The sequence below is a fragment of the Rousettus aegyptiacus genome, unplaced genomic scaffold (genome assembly GCF_014176215.1).
Source record: "Rousettus aegyptiacus isolate mRouAeg1 unplaced genomic scaffold, mRouAeg1.p scaffold_m13_p_16, whole genome shotgun sequence".
Classification (NCBI taxonomy): Eukaryota; Metazoa; Chordata; class Mammalia; order Chiroptera; family Pteropodidae; genus Rousettus; species Rousettus aegyptiacus.
In genome coordinates, this window is record NW_023416291.1 from 13,366,693 (window position 1) to 13,391,644 (window position 24,952).

General features: G+C 36.8%; 2 protein-coding genes, 1 non-coding gene and 1 pseudogene across 4 annotated transcripts in view; 2 read left to right on the top strand and 2 right to left on the bottom strand.

Moving 5' to 3' along the window:
* Positions 1–1,922, top strand: part of SMARCA5 (SWI/SNF related, matrix associated, actin dependent regulator of chromatin, subfamily a, member 5) — a 35,280-nt gene extending 33,358 nt beyond the window's left edge. Inside the window, exon 24 of the mRNA XM_016123302.2 lies at positions 656–1,922. Coding sequence (XP_015978788.1) covers positions 656–721 — 66 coding nt within the window. The 3' untranslated portion in view covers positions 722–1,922. The remainder of the gene's footprint in view (positions 1–655) is intronic.
* GYPA (glycophorin A (MNS blood group)) lies at positions 1,098–24,952 on the bottom strand. Of its 2 annotated transcripts, none has more exons than XM_016123304.2 (7): positions 24,712–24,952; positions 21,187–21,258; positions 10,619–10,720; positions 8,544–8,585; positions 7,004–7,089; positions 5,426–5,504; positions 1,098–4,731 (listed from the first exon to the last, which is right to left on the bottom strand). In XM_016123304.2, exons 1-7 carry the CDS (start codon positions 24,746–24,748, stop codon positions 4,724–4,726), a joined length of 426 nt encoding a protein of 141 aa, XP_015978790.2. In that variant the 5' UTR covers positions 24,749–24,952; the 3' UTR covers positions 1,098–4,723. The 2 variants fall into 2 exon arrangements, with proteins under 2 accessions (XP_015978790.2, XP_015978789.2); XM_016123303.2 differs by having other exon boundaries at positions 10,619–10,723; positions 24,712–24,930.
* Positions 8,931–9,049, bottom strand: LOC118612643 (annotated as a pseudogene).
* Positions 18,014–18,144, top strand: LOC118612516. The gene has a single exon (XR_004955046.1). It is a non-coding gene; the product is annotated as a small nucleolar RNA SNORA18 (small nucleolar RNA).

The following is a 24,952-nucleotide window of genomic DNA, read 5'->3' on the forward strand; positions in this document are numbered from 1 at the left end:
TAAAATAATGTAGCTTTGGGCCACTTAAAGTATAAATTAAACTTGATTGCATTGTATGGGCAAAATCCCATTTATGATGATAGTCCATAATGTGAGGATTTGTGAAAATCTGGGGAAGTGTGTCTTGTGAGTGCCAAGACCCTACATTTGACCTTACGGGAATACAAATTATAATTTTAGAATATTTAAAGTATTATTAGGAAAACAATGGCTTTACAACTTTTGCAATTCAATTCTGGCTTTGATTTATTGTCCTAATAATAATTTAGCAATGTAAAAGCAAAAGTTTTAAGATTAAAAAAGCCATCTTATTCTTTAATTTGTAAAATCATGAATAAATGAATGTTTCTGGATAATATCTGGTGTTTTTGTAACTACAAAGTACTTATTACTACTTTCTTTTGGTTAGATGCCATTTTACACATTTATTACATATACTTATTTACTTCTGCTAATTGTGATTGATTTCATTATTAGAATTAAAATTTGTCATGGTGTTAGTAATAAGAATTGATAAAATTATTCTGGATAAGAAAATGTAATACCTGTTCTATGTAGCACATAGCACTAAAATGCCGTCCTGTGTCTGTCAGTGTACTTGATGTTAACGTTAGTTTTCTGATGAAAAGTAATCCTTCCTTCTGTTTGTTTATAGACACAGAAACGTAAAATGGATGGAGCACCTGATGGTCGAGGAAGAAAAAAGAAGCTGAAACTATGAATAAACATTTGTTTCATAATCACTAACTTTAAACCAGTAGTTCTTTAATTTACGGGTCTTCATAAGATGTACTGTACAACGCTCAATTGTTATGTCATTCAAAGACATCAGGTTCATCTGTTTACTGAGCTAGAAACATAGTATGTAGTTTCACTTTTTTAAATGCAACAGCTGTGCTGAAATTTTTTTATCATTAACACTTGAAATAATAAAATAGGCTTCATTTATTAATAAATGTTTCATTTGATTTATTTTTCTATAATAGTTCCATATGTGAAGATTGTGGTTATTGTTTATTAGCTATAATTTCTACATTCGTAAGGCTTAAAAACAAGCAAATAAGAAAAAAAATGGCAAATGACATTTGTCCCTTCAGTTTTCACTTAGTTGTGTGATTGTTTTAATTCACTTTGCCTTCGCAGAAATCTGGGTATCATCTTCGTAGTGCTATTGAGTCTCACCTGGAAAGATTATGTAAATTGCATTCTCCTTGCTTATATGGGTAGAATGGGGGGGAAAGGCAAGATAAATTATCATTAAGTTCTATGCATATTTCTGTTACACTGTTTCTATATAGTTGGTTCTGAGGTGAATGTGCCCTATTCTGTTGGAAGAATGGCCTTTTAGTTGTATAGCCAAAGACATTTAGTACTTTCTGGTTCTTACGGTGTTATTGTACCATTTTGTAAGAGGAATATTATTTTTTTTAATTGTTTGGTAAAAATCTTGACAAATAACCTTCTGAAGCAGCCACAGTTTAGAAAGATAATGTCAAAACTAAGGTAATTTTTTGTTTTATTGTTTTTTTTTAAAGATCCAACCAAAATAAAGTGTGAATTTGTCATACTGTTCACAAGAAATTGATAACAAAATGTATCCCCTTCCAGTTTACCATTTTTGAGTTTTAGAGTAATTGAAAATTTTATTTTATTATATTTTAAAATAATTTTTAAATGTGAGCAGCAAGACTATTATTCCAGTTTTTATTTTCTGTGGACAGACTTGATAAACTGGAGACCTGGAGCAGGATTACACAGACCGCAGTGGCAGGATCTTCGCTGTACCAGAGGCCTTTATGTGCTACACATAATTTGTATAAAGTTTTATATGTGCAAATTGGGTACAGAAACAGTTCTCCATTTTTCTAAGGGAATGCAATAAATGTAGCATCGTGAATAAATATAACTTTTATAATCCTTAAGTGGTCTATTCTTTCCATTTCTTTAATTTTCTTTTGTCATTTGATTTTTATTCACTTTTTTCCTTGGGATGGTTTTTTTCCCCCCCTTAGACTTCTTTCCCTAAAATTTCTATCAGTTGTGTACATCTGCCCACACATAATTGAGATTTTTATTTAAATGCTGATTTCTATAGTAAAGCTGATACTTTTCCAAAATGTGGAATTGTTGCTATCAATGTCAAAACAGTTTATGACAAATTGTAATTTGGATTTATTTCGTACTCCCCCAAAATTGATTTCTTTACTACCTTGGTTTCTTAAAATAACAGTCATGGGTCTAATGTATAGGAATTTTGAGGATTTTTTTTTTTTTTTCCACGAAAGGAGCTATCATTCAGAGTGGCAACCTTATTTTGGGAGAAATAATTGGAAAAATATAAGGCTGAAGAAAACATAACAGAGGTCACCAAAAAAGTAAGGTTTTCAAGAGGAAGAAAAGCCGCCTAATGCTGTGTGGGAGGTGGGGAGTTGAAAGAGTAAGAGTGGAAATGCAAAGTGAATCAAGTATAGTGCCAGCCATTGAGTGTGAAGACTCAAATGTAAAAGAAAAAGGGAAACGCACTTTTAAAAAGCATGCTGCCTGGGAACAAGTCGAATGGAGGTGGCTTGTTTAGAAGGTTTCAGGGTGATGCGTTGCACACTAGTGCCCCTGTTTGTACCAGCACCTGTGTCGAGAGAAAGCCAGGAACTCGGAATGGGCTGTTCTGCATTTCGAGGTTTGGCCCCCGGCAAAGAAGGGTGTATGGGCTGGTGATAGTCCAGCCTCCTTTTTCCAAACGCTGTTTGCATTCTCTCTCAATATGAATTGTATAGAGATAGCACTCTCTTGCAGTCGCCATTTTAGAAATAAAATCTGCTTTGAGGTAGTTTACAAAGCATGAGTAGTGGTATGGAGAGGGGGATTGAGGGAATCGTTAAAATGTGTGTTGGACGTGTGCCCGAGGGAGTGCAGCCACCCAAGGCCTGAACGATAAGATGTTCTAATCAGCCTCACTCCCATCCCCCACTCCAGTCCCAACTTTAAGAAATTCAGTACAGGCTACATATGGGGGTCATGATGGCTTCATTAGTAAGATTTCTTTATCGCAATCTTATGCTGATTTAATAATAAAAATTTGAAAAGAGTGAAGGTCATTTCTTCCCATACACATTAAATTTAAATGTGAAAAGTCCATAGAGAGAAGTACAAATGAATTAACTGCACAAGTTCAAGGAAGTTAAGGCAATTCTTTAATTATTCTCTGAATTCTCTCGCTCTGATCTAGATGACACAATCTCTTACTATCTTTCCTTTGTAAATTGTTACAGATAAGGTTGGCCTCCTGTTCTCTTTTGATTCAACAATTTATTGAAAAAAGTACATTAAAAATTGCCTTGGTGCTTGGGGCATTCATTTTCTTAAATTAATCCAACAATACTATTAAAACTATTTTAAAAATATATACCCCAACAGAAATGTGTTGTTTTTATTCTTTATATAGTTGATTTGGTATAAGAACACTCTCTGAATAAACAAGTAGGTTAAGATTCAGATGTTTTAATTTATTTAAAAAAAAAATTTAAGTTGCCAGGCCCAAATATGTACATAATATAACTCATTTAATTATCACACAAGGGAAAGAACATGAATTTGTATTAATGTGGAAACAATATCACAAGAAGTTACTTCTTTGTTTTTATACTGCTTTTTAAGTTTGAATATAAATGAATGAAAGCTATATAGTCACGAAGCCTTAGTCTCATATCTAGAAATTTCTTTTAGATTGTTTAAACCAATTTTCAAAGCTTCATTAATAAAAGAAACCAGAACCGGGTGGATTGAAGAATTTAACTGAGAGCACTAAAAAAGAATTCAGTGGCAAACTATTAAAACGTTCACCTGCGTGTCAAGTTTGTACGTCTTGACATGTTGCACTTACAGAGTTATTAAGTTTCTTTTGCAAGGGAAAGTCATTGATTGTTTTTCTTTCTCGGGATACGCTGACCATTTACCTAACTCTTCCAGTGGAACACAAAGCATCAGTCAGTAGCCTGAAGGAGTTAATACTCTGCTGTCAGACAAATTATTTTAAATGAGCCATTTATACATATGTAACATCTCGCCTTTTTTAAAGGGAAAAATTTTTCTATTGATTTATGCATTCAAGGAAGAATGATATATCTATGAATTTTATATATCTATGTATATGTACATATGTGTATTGATGTATATATGTATGTATGCAAGGCGTTTCTAAGTACAAACTTTATTAGTATGATAAATATCACCATCATTAATCTAATACCAGGATTTGATAGGGTTTCAGAGTCTCCTCAAGTGATTTAAAACAATGGAAATAGACTCAGAAGTTTAGTATGAGAAGAGAACTTAAATTTCATCTATCACATGAAAGGCCTTTCATTTAATAGCATAATCATTAAAATATTATAGCATAGAATAAATCAGTCTTAAAGAACTGCAGATAATGCCTGCTGAAGTTTTGGATCAGAATTCCAAATCGATTCTACAAATTATCCTAACACAGAAAAGCAAGCACGAAAGGAAATATTTGTTCCTTATTTTGATATATTAACGAGTAGAGACATTTTCCATCATTGAGTCACTGGACTCATCATGATGAAATTTCATCCTAAAGTTGTACAATTTAGGAAGATGTACAATTGATTTGTGTGTCCAATTTACATGTTAATTTTTCACTCTACTGAAGTCTTGTGTCTTTTAGTTCTTCCAAAATTTGGCTTGATGAGCAGATTCTCATTGATTAAATTTCTGTAGAAGGAGCATAGAGAAAAAAATAAAATAATAGTATGAGACATAGTTATATTTAAATACAATAGGAAGTTGGGGAATAGAATACATTTCAGAATTTTACATTCTTACAGAGTTGTCCTTACATATAATTGTTAGGAAATGAATTTTCATTCAGAATATCAGAGTTATGTATAGAGGTATAGAAATTCATAACAAATCTACTCTAAAAGCTCTAGTAAGAAACAAACATAATTGCCTCGTTCCTACTTTCTACACAGAGTAGAAACTGACAATTTGTGTAGGGGCAGAATGTAGTGGCGAGTGAGTTGAATTATATATACGTGTGTTTTGAAATTAAGGCAAGCTCTCTCATCTGTAATCTCCCTCGGGAATAACTTTTTTTTTTTTTGGACATAAACTAGAAGTCTGTACAACTTTGCAGTTTGGAAAATAAGTACACAAAAGAACTTAGTTTTTGCTTTACTTACAGTTATTGGTCTCACTTTTTTTTTTTTAAGGATACTTTATGCCTGAGAGAATTTCATTATGCTGTAGACATTTAAAAAAATAAAAATCTTACAGAGATAGCATTGATAAAATAGAATATAAATGAATCTTAACTGAGCACAGCCCTCCTAGCTCAGAAAGAAGAAACTCATTGATTTGTTTCCTTTCCCCAAAGACAAAAAGCAATAAGGATATTGACACCAACCTGGATTTTCTGTTTCTACAGAACTTAAGGGAGCGCCTTCATCTTCTAAGAACGGAGGTGGTTCCTCATGTACACGTTTCTATAAATAAAACCCGGAAAAATATTAATGTCACAATTTTATAAACTTAAGACATTATACAGAAAAATGCCTCAGACTGAAAAACTTTTTGGCTAAAGTTGGTTCTTCTCATCGGTCAAAATTCACTTTGTGGAGTTCTTTTTTGGGAGAAATCATTGTTTCATAGATAATTACAAACTTGATATAAACTTGTATTTGTATTTCTAAATAGTATTTGTCATTTCCATAGATGAATTATTACCCCAAACATTGATTCTGTCATATTTCCTTACTATCATAAAAAGCTAACATGGAAATGTTTTTCAAAAAGAAGTAATATCTCTTAGTCATATGGACTATGACCAAATTCTTTGACATCCAATCCATATAGAGGATTTTCTCTGAATTTTGTCAACTAAGTATTTCATCGACTTTTTCAGACTTTAGATCATCAATCAAGAAAGAAGATATCTCAGTTGGTCATATATGTCCAAACAAAGAGATAATTTTTCCTCAATATTTATACTACAGACGAGAGAAATCATCTTCCATGCAAGTTCTTACAGAATCACTCAAATTAGAGCAAATGCTTTCCATTCCTTTACTTTTATTAAGAAAGTATTATTTAGAGAGGATCCATTTATATAGAGTAATAATAATTCATTGTAGGTTTAGATGGTTATATAAGTCACCTAATGGAAAAAAAAGAAAGAAAGAAAAGGAATTTAATGTAGATTTACCATCAATCTGGTTAGAGCCCCACAATTTTAGTGTTGTTACTCCTCTAAACGGGCCTTTTTAAAAGAATATCTACGTAGTGACATGGCGATCACAAAGAGAGATCGAGAAGAAGAGGAACAAGAGCTCAACTGTACTGCTCTTTTGAGACTGGACTCTCCATGATCTCAGATTACAGTTCTAATTACAGCGTGATAAATACACGCACAAATGTTATGTCTGAAACATGTTAAATGGAAGGTTCTAGTCAAGTTATGTGCTTTGGGAAGCTCCGTCCTATGGACTTCAAATTTGCTTTAGTGATGAAAAACATCACTCATGCTGGAAAATTCACAGGCGAAGTTTGAAATATTTGTTTTGGAAAATACGAGAATGAAAAAAATCAAATGCTTTAAATATATGTAAATATATCATGTTATTTTAAATATTTTTCATACTCAAATTAAATAAACTAAATATTATCATTACAAACATGACTGTTTCAAACATGACTGTTTCAAACATGACTAGACATCGAAAGATATTAAATCAAGTTAGATGAAAGCTTCGGAGTCTCCTTCCTTGGGAAATGGGGAGAGATTCCTATTTGGGGATTCCTTTACAAGGTAAATGCAAAAAGAAAATTTCTGCTTGAGTATCTCAGTGACGTCTCTGTGTTCAGTTGAAAAAGGTGACGTTTTATGAAATTTTATTTCTCTGAATTTAATTGAACCCAGAGGAATAAACCCTCCTGATGATATTCACACCAGTATTTATAGTAAAATTAAAAACTGGATTCTCACCTGACGCAGGCGGCCAATGATGTAAGCAATAAGGAGTATAATTGCAATGATACCGGTCATCACACCAAAAATAATGACTATAATTGCTTTGGGAGAAAAAGAAAGCAGAAAATTACAAAAGTGTGAAATAAACTACCACGTGTCAATTGAAAAATAAAACAGGTAAAATCAAGGTAATATCGCTTTGCCTTTTTATAGAAAGAAATCAATCTACTTTTATTATGTTAATAATACACTTTACCATATTTTATCTTTTTTAAAAATGAGGCTTTCACAGTAACCGTGTGACAAACCGAAACTCTGAGTAGTAAAGTTTTTGGTTCAAGGTCACACAACTGACAGAACCAAGACCCAAGGGTTCCATCTCCAAGTGCAGTGTTCCTTACAGAGCCTCACGGCCTTAATTTTGGATGACAGCGAGGTTACCCCGATATGGGAAAAACCATAGAGTCCTTCATAGTTTCAAAGTGATGAGAGAAAATATCGTCTTGATCATAGAATCAGAAGTTTGGAAGGAAACTGGTATGAGCAGTTTACAAACGAGAAGTCTAATGAATTTAAGTTACTTACCGTAGGTGAGACAACTAGTTAGAAGTAATTATAACCATAATTCAGGTCACCTACATTCTAAGCTTCTCTTCCTTCCACAGTATCCTTATGCATATACTGTAGTATAATCACTAAAAACATTTTTCAAATCTTTTACATGTTGGGAATAAAACAAAATTTAAGTTAGAGGTGCTCCTGCATATCTGTAGTATTCGTAGTGCTTCCAAATGAATAGAATTGAAGGCAAGACATACAGGTAAAACGACTCACTTATCTGGCTAACTTATATTTAAAAATCTCATTATTGATAAAAACTACAGCTAACTTTTTCTCCCATTGGTATTGCCCAGCCTTCCTGTCCACGTAGCTTTAATTTATGAGCTAGCGATTCAGTTCTACCATCCATTGTTTTTTTTTCTTGTGCGAAGTAGTATGGACACAGGCCCAGTGTGCAGGAAAGCTTAGAAATCCAGAAATGGGCGCACGTGCGAACTCAAGTCAGGGCTACCACAGCTCCTCCAGGGGAGAGAGAGGTCCTCAGTTATAAAGGGGTGGGAAGAGAGCCCCCGAGTGGTAGCATGGGGCCAGAAATGAATTAGGATTGAGATGTGAAAGGTCTATATTTATTTTTGAAGTGATACCGAATTATTAGATGATTTTAAGTTCCTTGCATTCTTTACAGGAGGAATAAGAGAAGTTCAATTGCTTTCAAAGCTCTTAACAGACTTTTCTGAAGTCACCATGATTGGTTAGAAAGCCAAAAAAATCTAACTTAAAAAAAATTATCATCAAGTTATATACTGCTATTTCCAAAATCTTCAAGAAAACAAGAGATCCCTATTTCGACTAAAAAGAGCATATTTTTTGCCTTTACAATTTTGTGTGACTAGAGTTATTAACATACTCTTTTGTTTTTAAAATTGACACTTCTTCTTAGGCATAATTTATAATGAAATGATTGCCATTCCATGCCAAATACCCGTTTACATACCCGTTTCTGAGAAAACGTGGACAAGTTGCTGCCTTTTTGTTCCTGAAAAGACAAAAGTTCAAAATAAGTCAGAATACATAGGTCATGTCTAAAAAATACCATTTTGAATTCAATTACACAGTGGGCTCCTTTCTCTTAACTGTGCTATTGCTCAAGTTTTAACAGTGAGCTAGTAAAGCTGATGAAATAATGCATCAGAATCAACACTAGTTATTAACACAGAATTAACACTAGATATTTTGATATCTACTTTCTACTACCCAACGAGTTTTCATGGTCAGAAATGAGCAATCCATCTCATTAACTGAGGGGACGACTATGAGAAAATATTGGAAGAAACCCTTATTGATTTCTACAAGAAGCCATACATTTTTTTCTTTTTTTTTATGCCTGCAGCACTTGGTAGTCCAAGGTGGTCTCCCATCCAAGTACTAACCAGGCCTGACCCTGCTTAGCTTCTGGGATCAGACGAGATCAGGCACGTTCAGGGTGGCATGGCTGTAGACAGTATATTTTTTTAAAATGTTAAGATGGTAAACAGAAAGGCGCCAACACCCAAAATCAACTTCAGGCCAACCCCAAAGAGTCTGTGTTGCTATCGGTTTTCCAGGCTTATGCTCCCAACACCCACTGAATCCAAACCATTCTTGCGTCTCATCTGAGCTGTTGTCAACAGTCCCCCTAAATTCCGAAGTTTCTCCTACAGCAACCTTAATGCTCTGCGGGAGCCAACCTCCCCCACTGGTCTGCATTTCACGTTTCTTTTTTCTTCTGTCTCCAAGTGCCATTTTATGTCCTGAAACGCTCTTACTGCTACAGCCACACGATTTTCTTGAATTTCATTATCACAAATAGCATATTGCACGATCATGTGTCACATAGTCAAGGACTCAGTTGTGTTTGGTCATTCCGTAGCAGTTACGTATAAAGGTTGGATTGGGCTTGTTTCTGCTTCGTTGGGCAGTTGATAGCCGCGGTTGGTGTATGAGCTCAGGAATAGGACAGAGGTAGTTTTAGCCTCTTCCTAGTTGGGCGGCCTTGGACAGGGTGCTTAATTTCTCTGCATTTTATATTCTCTTGGGCAAGTGAAGAGGATAATTTCTATCTCTTTGGGTTCCTATGAGAATCAAATCAGATAATGCATGAAAACTCTTAGCATGATGCTCTACCATGCTAGTCATTATTTGTAGGATTTATGGCATATAGAATTGTGTGCGTGTGTGTGTAGCTGGCCCTTAAATACTTTTTGGATTAACACCATCATGTTGGCTTCGCCTTAAAATCACTTTGAAAATTAAATTGTTAAATTGGACCCAGAAGCCCTAATCATTAGTTCCAAGCACTTAGCCCTATTTTCCTCCCTTGGTCTCTAAAAATGTGTTGTTCCCGTGTATCTATCTCACTGCATTTTCTCAATGTTTCTTGGCGCTAACGATCCTGTAGCCACTCTAAGTCTTCTTCGAGGCTTTATTCTAAATGCTGGAGTATCTAGCTAAAACCCCACCTACAAGAGAACCTCTTTCTTTTTACTTCCACCTGCTCTTATAATGTCATCTTCTCCCTAGAGAAGTAACCAAGGAGTGACCGCCGCCTGACCACCCTTATCTCCGCTCTCAGCAAGGTTTATAGTTCTTGTTTATTAGGCACTTGTGATGCGTCAGGCTCCCAGCCAAGCAATTCTACACACATCTTCCTAGCTCATCTTTAGAGAAACACTGTGAGATAAGTATTGTGGGCCCCGTTTGAGGAGATCCGCTCAGGCTCAGCCCCTGGGGCAGCCGAGGCCCACTCGGATTCTCCTCGCCCCTACACTTTCGGCTCCCAGGATCTGGCCCACGACTTCATGGTCACATTCATCCTTTCTGTACTTTACTAAACTACTTCAATTTCTTTAATCTACAGTATAATTTCTGTGAGATATTCCAGAGGTGAGAATTCTTCTGCAACAGGGACTGTGTCTCCTTAGTTCCTGTTTCTCAGTCTTGGTCACAGTTTCATCAAAGCGACAGGTCCTATGACATAGAGTTGCATCATACCAATAACTCCAGAACAACTATTTTAATATACGGACAAACCTGTTCCCCTATCTCTGGGGACTTGACTTCCAGTAGATGACTCTTCTTCCAGTTCCTTTTCAGGAGTAGCAATGGTTGGTAATTCGGTGTATGGGGTCACCTTTACTGCAGAAAACAGAAGGTGAGATAGGATCACGAAGGAGGTGACTGAGTAGGCCACAGAGTATATCACAAAAGACAGACTTATCCTGTGTCCTCCCCAGGGGCTGCTCCAGACGCTGCCTCTGCCTGGGGTTTTACATGACGTGGGGGCATTGTCTTGGGGACGTGTTCTGTGCCTCCCTCTCTCCATCTCCCAGATACATCCAACTTTCTCGGTAAAAATTAAAACCAACAAAGACGCTCATAAATTCAGATGTTTTTCTACCGTGATAGAAGGCGAATCGATTCTAACTTTCCTCACTCATACTTCTTTTCTTTCTTTATACATCCTCAGATGCTTCAGCTACTTTCAGATTTCAAGGTAAGGAAACGAGAACTCCACAGCTTGAACCCCTGGTGACCACCGAGAACGTTGTGACGCTGCACTTGATAGAGCAGCCTTCACGCCTATCTGGCTCTCCCAGGATCCTCAGGCCCTAATCAGCTAATAGACATCTGTGGACATACTTAGTTATGCAAAGTTGCAAGTTTTCTGTGAACAAGTGGATTTAATTTAAACAGAGCTTTTTACAGTAGACTCTTCAAGTTGGACCAATTAGGTAGAAAGCAACCGAGTAAATTTGCAACCACTAAACACAGGTTATTCTAAATCTCTTAGGGACTGGATTATAAGAAGAGCATCTTGCCTGCTTCTTCTTTTTCTTCCTTCCTTCCTTCCTTCCTTCCTTCCTTCCTTCCTTCCTTTCTTTCTTTCTCTCTTTCTTTCTTTCTTTCTTACTCTCTCTCTTTCCTTTTCTCTTATACTCCAGGCCCTTACATTTCTGTAGCTGAATCAGCTTTTAATAAGTCTGTTTGCAGTGTTTTCAGGTTAAAGGTCGATTTAAATATTGTCCTATTTAATTCAGAATGCACTTTTACATTTTACATTACAGAGTCACTTGGAATGTCTAATCCAACTTCTTTACTTTACATAAATATTGAATGATTAACCCAGATTAACACGGCTGGTAAGGACAGACCTCATTCTGCTGACTCCAATCTCATTCTCCTCTCCCAGATCTCTGCCTGGGTGAGATCTCATCAGCAAGATTTCTTTGCTGTTGTAACTTATTAACTGGTGAACATTGGGATGCACTGAACACAAAAAGACAACTAAATTTCTTAAGATTCCCAGACATCCCGAGCTCTAGAATTTTAATAATAATTATACAGTCTTTGTTTTGCTAATCGTTTCACACCAATTCATCACACTGCTTGTGTTTCTTGGCCCTCAGTGTCCTCTTGCTAGAGATGCTAAGAGAATTATTTTCTGCTCTAGAAATATCAACATGAGGGTCATTTTCTTACTCCCTTCCCTCCCCTCTAACAAGAGCACATGCAGACTTTACCTGAAAAAATGCAGCCTCTTTCTGCAAGAGTGGCGGCTTAACCTTGAGGAATTATGAAAGATAGGTCCAACATCTGGCCACCCGGCACCAGACGGGCTTTGGGCCAACACCGCACGTTTCCCTAGTGCTACTGGGCTCTGAAAAGCTCACTTTGCAGTCCTTGCAATGGAGCACGGGATGAATCTTGAAGGGTGGGTAGAGTTTTAGGTGGAAATGTGGAAGGGAAAGAATGAAGGTAGAGAAAAAGCATGGGCTAAAATACAGAGAAAGGAGAGGGCATGTGCCTCCGCGTGGAGACGAGGGGGCGACTAGCGGGCAAAAGTTGGCAAACCGCTCTGACTGACCAGGGCTTAAAGATCAAGTGGCAAATTAGCGTAAGATGAAATAGAAGGATGGATTTAGCCGGGCCTCGCACTCCTAATTAAAACATCGTTTTCAGTCTCCAGACACTCAAATGACATTCGCTGCAGTGCTTTGTACAAAGTACATATTTGCGACCTGAACTGAATCCCATGATTTTAGGTTTTAGAAGGGTAGCATGAATGAATGAATGAATGAATATTCTAATATTAAATATTCAAAGTCAGAAGTATTCCAAATTTGCTTGGTTTTGTTCCCTCCTGACTTGCATTTGATAAAAGTCTTATCTTGCAAAAGCAAACCCTTGCAAGGCTACACCCTGCATGCAAAATGCTTTACATAGTTCCCAAGTCAGAAATATTCCAAATTTGCATGGTTTTATCATCTCACAATTTACACTTGCATAACACCTGAATCGTTCCAGAACATTCACCTCTTTTGTCTCTTATTCTCACTGCCCAGACCTCACAGTCGCTCAGGAGAACTCTGCTGGCCTGAGATGTCTGTGTGTTGGGGAGGGAGCATTAGGGGATCCCTGCCACTGTTCCCATTGAACCAAGAAAGTGGGGAGACCTGTGGGCCCAGAACAGTAGATACAACTGGGAATGGAGGTCCAGCCTCCTAACATTCTCTTCTATGCTCTATCCGCAAAACCACGTGGCTCTCCCCAACAGTCACCACTTCTAACAGGGAATGCTATGAGAAAGAATAACGGTAAAATGCAATGGTGGACAAATACCCTTCGGGTTTGCTCTGTGCTGAAACTTCCAGTAGCTGAGCTCCTGTCATGAAATGATAACGTCAGCTCATGCAGCTGCTGGCTTGGTTTCGGTTCCTTCCTGACCTACAGTTGATAGAAGCCTTATCTTCCAAAAACAAACTCTTACCAGAGTACAGCCTGCATACAAAATGCCTTAAATAGTTTCCAAGTCAGAAAACTAAATATTCTAAGTGTTAGAGTGTTTCATCGTTGCGATGACCATGAAAACAGATCAATAAATTTCTATGTGGAAATTCTGCCCAGCTTATTTGTGGTAAAACTGGAACAAAAACTTACATCCACTGATTTTTAATTCATGCGTTTTCTGCTAAACCTCACCTTTTTATATGGAATGAACATACAAACGGGGATCTCGCCTGTTCTGAATGATGTTTAGAGAAGTCTATTGCCATGAAGCAATATTTTAAAGGAATTATTCAGTTTTGCTCTTGAACCAAAGGCTTGACAAATTCAGCTTGTATCAAGGTGTAATAATATATAACCAGATGTCCATCTGTCTGTTGTTCATTTTTTTTTTTTTTTTCATTTTGGAAGCATTTTGGTAAGCCAAAGTAGCCAATTAAAATTTAGAACAACTGAAATTTCTAAAGGGTTAAGTACTTGGCATGATAACATTTGAGCCTAGGAGTGCTGTGAATATTTTGTTTGAACTCTCCAGTCAATAGCTCTTAAAGAAAGGCACGCACGGCCTGTTAATGAGTGTAGTGAGTGGGCCAGGCGTCCAACGCGAGATTCTCATGTCGCCTTTATCTAGAAGTAGAACAGCTTCAGAAAACAATTTGCTATGAGCCTGGTTTGCTTGAGAAATAACAACATTTATAATTTACCACATTCGATGTTGGTATTTCTTGTGCTTTTGACTGAGAAAACTTCTTTTCCTCCCCCTGTGGGTTTCGCTGGAGGCACTTTCAAGAGTCGGCTCCTTGGTGTGTGCAACACAGTGGAACAGCTCTGGTGGAAAATGGGGTTACAGGCCTGGGGCCTCAAACTCCCAGTCTACAGCCTACTGAGGGCAGCTTTAAGGAACTCCACAGAAACTTAGCTCGAAAATCCTGTCTACAAATGAGTTTTTGAATTGCGGGTTGGGATCCCTTAGTGCAAGAGTTGGTAAACTTTTTCTGGAAAGGGATAAAGAATAAATATTTTTGGCTTTGTGGGCCACATGGTCTGTCTCTGTTACAACTCCTTTACTCTGTCTACGAGCAAAAGCAGCCATAGGCAATAGGTAAACCAAAGCATAAATGAATGAGCATAACTGTTTCAAGAATTATTTATGGATATTAAAGTTTTAATCTCATATAATATTTACATGACACAACATATTCTTTTTTCGATTTTTTAAAAAGCACTTAAAACTGTAATAATCATTCTTAACTTGCAAGCTGTACAAAACCAGGCAGTGGCCTGGGTTTGGCCCACAGGCTATAGGTTCCTTGCCCCTGCGTTAGTGCAATTAGAATCTCTGGTTGTGGAACTCAATCATCGTACTTTTTAGAGCCCCTCGGATGATTCCACAATGCAGTCAAGAGAATTAATTCCTGCATTAAAGGGCATGAAATCGGTCCACTGGGTCGTCGCTGACATTAAGAAATTAAATTGTATAAAATAGAAGAGAATGCATCAAACTGCACCACACTTGGTAAAGACAATTTTTCTTTTGTGAAATTTTACTTCATACGTATATGAGTTTACATGTCTGTCTCTTTGCACAATGAGTTGCAGTGTAACTCACTATGTCTTAAGGAGACTTGACTATGTCTTGAGGTTGATATACCTGGTTACACCCTATCTGAATACCTAGTCTCCAGAGAGCTGGGGGAATCAAGAGTCCATGATGTATCTGAGATCCATTCAAGGCACCTATGAGCTGTGGGCTAATTGGCTCCAGCCTAGAAAAATCTTATTCTGCTTGTATTGGGTCCATAAAAGCAGTTAAAGTTTCTATGTGTGTTAAGCCATTAAAATCATTTGGGAGTTCTGAGAGAGTAAATTTAGCCAAAGGATAATTATAAGTGTCCTATACACCTTTGAAATATGTAAGAGGATAAGGGTAAATAAACTATAGCATCAAAAGATTAGAAATAAAAAATCATTTAATAAAGTATGAGATAAAGATAATAAAAAAGATACTAAAAGTCAGTCATGAATTCATATATGCATATGGATTAAATTTCCATATTAAAGACAAAGGACTGTAGATTGGGTAAAAATAAACAGGAAAACATAAAGTGTATATTAGATCACAAGGAATTCAAATAAAACATAAAAATGTAAAATATGTAAAAAATGCAAAAGAATATTAAACAGATTAAAATAAATAAAAACAGAAACCATAACTTTGATATTAGACAAAGTAGAATGAAAGGGAAAGGCATTAAAAAAGACATAGAAGACTAATTTATATTGTTAAAGGATATGTTACACAATAATTCTTAAATAAATATAGACCATTGTATATTAATAATGTAGCAACAGGAAATATAAACCCAAAGAAGAAATTAGCAGAAGAGCAGCAAGAAAATTTAATAGTTTTCTTCAATAACGATAGATCAAGGAAACAAAAAATAAACACCGAAAAAATCTGAAAAATATCTGCCTTGCAATCTCAGGTGATTGATGTGCACTTCTTTTGGGTAATAAATCAACGGGGACAAACTTTGCCATGCATTCCCGCATTCCCATGCACTCATTTTTAAGTGACATTGCTGAATTGCTTGACAAGATGTTTCTGAGATCTCTACCAAGAGGCAAAAGTTTTGTCATATGAGATTATTATTAACATTGCTAGATGTTAAAAATAATTGTGGTTACTTAGGAGATTGTCCTTTTTATTAGGAGATGCATATTAAAATGTTTAGTGTCATGATGTCTGTACTTTACTGTCAAGTGATACAAGAAACGTATGTGTATTTATATACTAATAGAGAGATAAAGCAAATTTGGCAAATTATTAACAATTATTAAATCAAGGAATATACTATTTGAAAATTTGTTTAAGTTTTCTTTGTTTTTTTTTTCCCCATGTGCTTAAAACTTTTTTAAATGAAAATTTGGAGAAAAGAAATATGATAAAACAATTTAACATATTTTTTCACCTATTCTTGTTTAAAAAAAAAAACCCTCTTCTAGTACAATTGGAATGGACAGCTACTTCTACATATCTTCCCTACTTACAACTGGCATATAGTAGTGATTAATAAATTATTTAAGAATAAAATGGACAAAATTTATTTAGCTTTTTGATAGCAGAGGCGCATCTGTATACACAAATAAATTGCAGAAAACTTTTATGTATAACAAATATACATATAAAGATCTTAAAACAAAATAGTAAATACAGCACAATACTAAAAGAATATTATTCTATGATAGCCAAGTGATTTATACCAGGATAGAAGCAGTGTAGTATTACAATACTCACTGATATAAATCTTCCCTTCGACATATTAAAGAATAAAAACACAGTGATATCAAGAGAAACTAATAAGATTAACAGACATTCCTAAAGAAAAAAACAACAACAAAAGTTTAAGAAGTGTTCCTGTTAGAATTGGTATAACAGATATTTTCTCTTTTAACTGTTAGGAAATTTATTTTTATATCATTAAGCTATAGCAGTCAACATCCAAAGTTTCAACTGTGATGCGGAAAAAGTATTTTATAGAATTCAATATTTTTTCTTGATTAAATCCCTTTGTTCAGGACCAGTGGGAAATTTCTTAACATGATAAGGATTATTTACTGAAAAAAGCAGACATCATAATTAATGGTGTGACACTAATACAGACAGACTCAAGATAAGAATGACTGTGATCATGATCATTATATAACATTGTTTTAGAAGTTCCTCACAAATGGCATGTGATAAGTGAAGGAGTAGCTCTAAATATTTATTTCAAGCAAAGAAACAAAATGATCATTTTTTATAGGGACTATGATTGCCTAATTCGGAAACTGAAAGAAAGACCAACTATTGTGTTAAAATAAAGGTTAATGATATCACTTATTAAATGATTATACATAAAACAATAGATTTGTCTGAGGCCGTCAATAAACAGTTTTAAAATATAATGAAACATGTTTTAATTAAGATAACGAGATAATGTAAAATCCCTCTTAAAAATAAAATACATAAATTTTATCTGACATTTACTACAGTAATTTTTTTCAGGATTTGTTTCAAACTCTTTGGAAGACATTAAAGAAGATACAACTCAATGAAAAAATATGAACTATTCCCTATTCAAAGATTTACTACTATAAAATGTTTTATTTTCTGTGAGCTAATCTTATTCATTTAATTCTATTCTAACCAAGTAACGCTGGGAATATTTTGACGTTGCATGCTGGATAACTTTTCCAAAGGATTCTACAGCTCATCTGAAGAGATGAGATTTCTGGCTTCCAGCCAGGGCAGACTGGCTTTTTGCAAACCAAGCTTCCTGTTCAGAACAAGTAGAAAAGCAGAGCAAATCTGGAGCATCTAGTAGGGCTTCCAAGGCTGCCAGGACAGGGGTGCTTGAGGTGAGGAGGGGAATGTGGAGAAGTGAGCGTGACATCAGCCACCTGTCTATTTTGTACGTGGGGGCCTGAGAGCCTGTCAAGCTTATCAGAGATTTTGGTGGTCTCACAGAACTAGGGGAACAACGAATGGGGTTCAGGGCCCATTGAGGAGGAGGAGCTCCAGCAAACAGCAAGTTGCTGGCAGGGTCCTCCAAAAGACTACTCCCTAAGCAATGGCCGGCCTTTAAAAAGACCAAATCCGTTGGAGTCTATCCCGATGGGGCTTTTTCTGTAGACCTACATCGCTGGAAATGCCTCATAGATTAAATACGTGCCTTCCTTCACTCACAGAACTGTGTGTTAAATCTGTGGGAAGGAACTACGTGACAGCTGCCCGAACTATGAAAGATGTAATAGTTAATTTTTTTTTAATGTTAGGTTTTGATATAGACCAGTGATTTTGTACTATTCTAGGGTGTGATAGCTTAGGAGTGAATATGATTTGATCTTAAGCATGTTTAGAGGGTGTCTGAAATTGAGAACTAGGCAGATCCACCTACTCGGACACTGATCATGGCCCTCAAGTAAACGGAAGGGGTTGGGTACCAGCGACCACAGGTGGGGAGTTTTTGAAGTATATCCATATTCAAGTGGAGATCAAAGAAATCTAACTAAAAGAATTTTGGACTGACACTGCAACTGGATTAAGCAAAATTTATTTTTAAAAGGGATGAAGACTCAGGAAGAACTAAGGCAGTGGAAGAAATTGCAACATGGGGACTTCCTTAAATAAAAATTTATTTAAAATAATTGTGCCTATGTTACACATAAGAAAACAATTGTACTTTTCGTAGGAAAAAAAGAGAGAGAGACTGAATCCTAGTTGCCACCCGGCTCAGTTGCTGAGTGGATTGATATGAGTTTTCCTTCCCGTGACCCCCCTCCAGATGCCAGGCCCGGACCGGGCGCTGGCTTGCCTCACTTCATGCATGTCACCTTAATCCTGATTCTGATGGATCCCAGCTATATTTAAATTTTTAATATTTTATTCACCGTCGGTCTTTTTGAAACTAATTTAGAATTTTTGAAGTATTGCATTACAATATCTCTTTCCATGACTAAGGTTTGTGCTGCCCCTTAAATTTTGGGCCTGAGGCGAGTTCCTCACTTGCTTCACCCTAATTCCTGCCTTGAATCCTCCACTTGAGATGAATGAATTCTATTGCATGCGAATTACACCTCAGTAAAGCTGTTAAAAAAAATAACATAGAGAAACGGTTGACTTTCACTGGTAATCAAGGAAATAAAAATTAAAACATAAATATACTATATCTTTTGCTTGTCCTACTGGCAAAGATAAAAAGACTTTCGGCGCACAATTTGGCAAAAGAGTGCTGAAGCAGATACTCTCAAAATTTATGATGGGGAAGCAAATTTGGCAATATTCATCAAAACCTTTAAAATGTGCATACTGTGTGACAGGGAAAGATGAGTCTACAAGGATGTCCATCACGGCATTGTTAAAGAGTATAAAGTAAGAACAACCTAAATATTCAAAAGCATGGCACGGGCTGAGTAAAGCATGGTTTATGCATACTAGGTAATATTGTGAAGCCATTAACATGTTTTACGAGTGAGGAAAAGGTGGGATTCAGAATACTATAGGGTAATTTTTAAGTATCTATTTTTATAAACATCGAGAAAAAAATATCTGAAAGATTTGTTCCAAAATGTCAACAGTACCGATTTCTGGAGAGCAGAGTAGGAAATGAATTGTTTTCCTCTCTTGGGGAAGGAAGTAAAACGCATTGCTTAAGGATGAGCAACAGTCAAATTCCCTTGCTTTGCACCCAGCTTCACTGCTCGCTGACCCCAGGCAAGTTTTTAGGACTTTTCAAACTTCTGTGTTTTTTGTCTGTACAATGGACATTATACCTACTCCATACTGTTCTTGTCAGGATAAAATGAAATAATCTATGCAAAGGAGTTGTCATAGTGCCCGGTACATGGAATGTATTCGGTAAGAACTATTAATAGCATCAAATTCTCGTTTTTCTTTAATAAATATGTGGAAACTTAAAAGATATGCCATGACCCTATTAAACAAATACAATATAAGTCCAACCTTCTTTTCTCTTTACACGTGGTTTTTGCAAAGTAGAGAACTCATTTTCTCTCACTGGATAAGTTTTTTGTATCATTGGATTCCCAGTAGCTAAGGTCATACACAGGTGGTTCAAAGGTAACGTGGAAGACCTGTCATTGCTACCTGTTTGGTAACAGTTGAGGACTATTAACAAGATCACAGGAAGATAAGAATACACAGACGTAATGTTACCTATAAGGAGGTCTCATTTTCAAACTGGATTGGAAGAAATACAGTTCAGCAGAAAACCTTTAACTTGACTTCCCCCCCCCCCCCCCCGCCAATGTACTACCAGGAATCTAAGCTTCTCTTCCCTGAGTCAAGCAAGTTTGTTTCTCTTGCTCTACCTAATTAAGCGATTAAACATAAGAACACCTCTGTAGGCTTACACACACCTCGGAGAGAAAGCCAGACCTTTTGCTTTGGGTCTTCAGAGCAAATTGCTGAATTGGAGAATGATCTAAAACCTCAAGGGAGACTGGGCTCTTGACCTACTGAGGCTCAGACCTCTCGGGCACTGTGCGGTGGGGCTCGGCACGAAGCTAGGGGACTGAGAGAAGAACTCCAACGTCTTATGAGTTGGGGCTTACAATCTGGGGAGTCATTTTCTTTTCTGAGACAGGGAGGGGCAAGAACACTGCCTGACTTCCACGACGTGATAGAAGTCTCTCAGTGAATGAAGTGTCCGAGTTTCTATAGGGGACCGCTTTTCTGATACTCTTAGCTACCGCAGTGTGGTCATTGGAAACCTGGGTATCATAACAGAAACAAGCTATATTAAAAAAAAAAAACAGAAAAAGGAGTAATTATGAATGATGGGTTATTTCATATGTTCACAGTCAATTATTGCTCTTTCTTTACCAGATCCCTGAAATATGTTTCAACATATGTTGTAACCCATTTTGTTTGAGTAGTAATAAGCCATGATGAAATGAATGCTATCTTGGTTTTCCTCTGTTCATATTTGTCAGCATCGCTTTAATAACAACCTCTTAGAAAACAGATTGTGTTTGTTCAATTTTCTAGCAAAAAGTTTTAAACTTTTTCTGATTACAAGTTATGATTCTCTTTGCAGAAAATTTAGAAAATATTAAAAAGCAGGAAAAAAAAGTTCGCTGCAATTCCCTTACCCAGAGATAACCTTGAGATTTTTCCCCCAGTATTTTAGCTTTAGTTTTAATTTAGTTCATTTATCATAAAAACCAAACAAATAGGTACTTATTAAATATATGGATCTGATAATAATGCTTTGAAATCTATTACTCATTTTCTTTGGTTAATAACGTACCTTGTTCTTTAGTGTGACTGCTCACATCCGTGGTAGTTTCCAAAGCTTGGGCAGCTGTTATAGAAATACAGTCTATAAAGACAAGATGGGGGAAATTGCTTAAAATGTGCTTCCTAAATAGGTTCATAGATGTTTTCAATAATCCTCCAGAAACCAAAGTAAAAATAATTTTATCACAAGTATGTTAAATTCAATTTCACGATCTAGAGTTAGTATAAGCTAATTTTGAGATACCATTCATTCTTTCTGTCCCTTAGGATTCCTTCAAGGTAATTCATAGTGAAGTGTCCATTGCTTTTCAAAAACCCAATTTCACACTGAGCTCAAGAGATTTATAGGTTTGAGAATTAGTTTCTAGCTCATCTGAGGCTGACCTTTGAGGGCTCATTGAAGTTTAGAGATGAAAGGGATTTTAGATATCGTCTATTCTGTGTTCTATTTAATAGGCACAGGAAGCCGAGTCCCACGGGGGCGCTAATTGGTTTTGCACTGCTAAATAGTTGGCGACCACGTTCTGGTTGTCATCTCTGTAACTATTATTTCTTGGGTGCCTACTATGTGCCTAGCAATGTGTGGGATACAGAAACGAAGACCCAAGTTTTACTTTTAAGAGATGTATATAGTCTCGCGGTCCCCGAAACCCAGCTCAGAACTCCTCCTGTAACTTAAATGGACAGAAAGACTCCCTTTTTGGCTCACTGATGAAAAAGTAGATGCCTAGTTTCTTTGTGTCATTCTACGTGTGCTCATTTCAAGCTAGCGAGCCTGCAGGTATATGTAGGAAGATGCATTACCTACATCTTAGTAGGTGGTGTAATGCTCTACCTACATGGATTTCTCATTTTGCCTAATCAGATGAAAACAATGTTCTTTTTTCCCTCTTCCTCCCTCTCTCCCTTCCTTTCTTCTGCCCCCTGTGATCCCGCCCCCAGCCCCCGCCGCTTTACATCCCGCACCAATATCCTACTACATGTCAGAGACTGTGCTAGATTCTGGGGAGACATCGATGAATAAAATAGACACAACAATACCTGCCCATTTGAATATTTCAATTAAATAAACATATTATGACCCAGAAGGCAACTTTTGCATGATTTTTAAAATTAAAATCAGGAATCTTTAGAAGGGCTTGGTTTTTGACATAATTTCTTAGTTGAAGTGATATAGTACTACATTCTTAAATTCTTAATTTCAGAATCTGATTTTTCGAACTAAAAATTTTCGCTATTCCTTAAGCACTGATTTCTCTCCTGTCTCGGAACTTTTGCCCCTGTCCTTTCCCTCTTCAATGCCCTTTCCCGAGAATTTGCAAGGCTGGCTTCTTCTCATTGCTCAACTCTCAGCAGAAATGTCATTTCCTAGAGAAAAATGTCCTGCTACCCTTTCCTAAAAGAGCCCCTAGGTTGGGATAATCACCTTACCTGGTTTGATTCTCTTTGTCTTATTTTTCACTGTCAGTTACTCTAATAATTTTCTCATTTTGCTGACTATCTGTGGTTTCTCCTGTCATCTGCCCCTACAGAAACCGAATGTCCCCTCCACAGGCAATGGTTTACTTTACCGTGCTGGCCTCGGTGTTCAGAACCTGACAGAAGTCCTGAATGAACGGATAAGTGAATGACCGGGTATCAAATCATTTACAAAAATTTACTTTCCATGTGGCAGATGACGTTTGAAATTAGAAATAGTGGCTTTCGCCTTAAGATTACTGGAGAAAGCAAAGCAATCGCTTCTTTTTGCCATAGACAACGATATTTAGGGTTCTTCATACTCTTCCTCATCTTCTTCCCCTCTTCGGCTAATGAATAAAGGGCAGAGACCTTGTCTTCATACATTTCTGTGACTCTACAGTCGTCACATCAAGAAAGTTTCTTTGAAGGGCTTCAGAAGATGCAAAGAGGATGACAGCGCTGGCCACGAACGCCAGGGCGGCCTCTGGAGTCACATGTCCTCTAAGACTTCCTCCTGAAGTGTCCTTCAAGGCCTTAATCCACTACCTGCTCGAGCTGGTGTAGACGTGAAGAGTTTATTTCCTTTCCAGGAATTCTTTCCAGATGTTGCGCAGCTCGAGGACACACAAAGATTTTCCAGCTCTTGTCCCTCCCCGCCTCCCCCAAATACTGTGTCTGTTTCGATTGAGTAATCACAGTCTGCCCTCTGAGGCAACGCAAAGAATACCTCTTCTCTCTTCTGTGTAAAACTCTACAAATATTTGACTACAGTAAAACGTTACACCACCTACTCTGTTTTTTATTTTTTCTTCAAGCTAAATGTTTTCATAGTTTGCTACTTGAAAAGAGTTAGAGAGGCTTTGTTAGTCTGTTTTCGTGTGATTTTTCTCTTCTCCCTGCCTTTTCAGAAATCAACACTGCATACACAAGTCAGTTCCCTAGTCTATAATTATCATTAATTATAGACTACTCGTTTAGTACTTTACCACGTGCTAGGCCCTGGAGTGAGTACGCTACATTAATTGCTTTGTTTCGTCCTCTTTACCATGAGGCAGGGACCAAGATTGTCTACATTTTGTGGATGAGGACACTGAGGCAGAGAGATAAGTCACTTGATTTTGTTGTTCCCCAGCCTGTCACACGTGGAACCAGAGTTGAACCCAGTTTTCTTTGTCTCTCATGCCGGCGCAGTATTTCATGCCCTAATGCCCTAATGTATCTTGGCAAACACTGGATCACTTCCCCGTCTCCTACAGAGCACCCGGGAGGTCCCTGGCACTTGGCTCTGACTTGAGTTAAAGCAAATATCTGATGGGCTAAATACGTTTCAAATGACTGTCTCTTCTTATTTATGTGGTGGGCACTAGAATTTCTAACACATAAACACTGTGTTTTGAGAAGACATTTACCATAGCATTCTCAGGAAGAGACCAAAAATAATAGTAATTCAATACAACTTAAGAATATTTCTACATTATTATTATTTTTTATTTATGAATTGATTTAGATTTCGATTTCTAAACCACATAACACCTCAGCCAACAGAGTTATTTTTTCTTTTTCCTGTCTCACACCTCAGTAATGGACCCACAGAGAGACAGACGTATCCTCCACGGTTTCAGAGTTTATGCTGTGGCTTGTACCTTTCCAACAGGAGAAGGAAGAAATTATAATTTTCTGGAAATCTTTTTACAAACCAAGGATGCTATATCCACCATTGCCCTCATTTATGACTCTTTAATTTAGAAGTTAACTTCATTTAAACACAAACAAAGCAACAAATTGATTCATACAGAAATAGTTCTCATAATATTTGATAAAATCCTTTTAATTCTAGCACTACTGGAAAACTGTGACCCAGCTACGATCACCAGCTCTCTGAGGCCATTTCTTCTACCTTGGCAGCTGAATCCCAATAAAATCCATCTAGCAGATTGGGATCTGATATACTGCTCATTTATTTATTCATTTAAGTAAGGTAGAACTCAAGAAGTGGGGGTAGTTTATATTTTAATCTATAATCTCATGTCCAATACAAAAGCATCAAGCTAAAAAAAAAAAAAATTCCACTTACCTAACAATAGTAATCCAATTACTACTTTTTCGTACATCCTGAAATCATGAGCTGGCTCACAAGTCAGTGCAGGAAAGCCACCAGGGAGGACTGCGTGTGGCAGTCTGCGGCCCCAGCCTGCCCGCTATCTTTCAGGCCCACCTTCCCGAGGCCATCGCAGTTGATAGGCCTGGGTGGCATTTTGAATTATGCAAAGTTGTTCAACGCCTGTCAATAAAGATATATGGACATCCGTTGAACA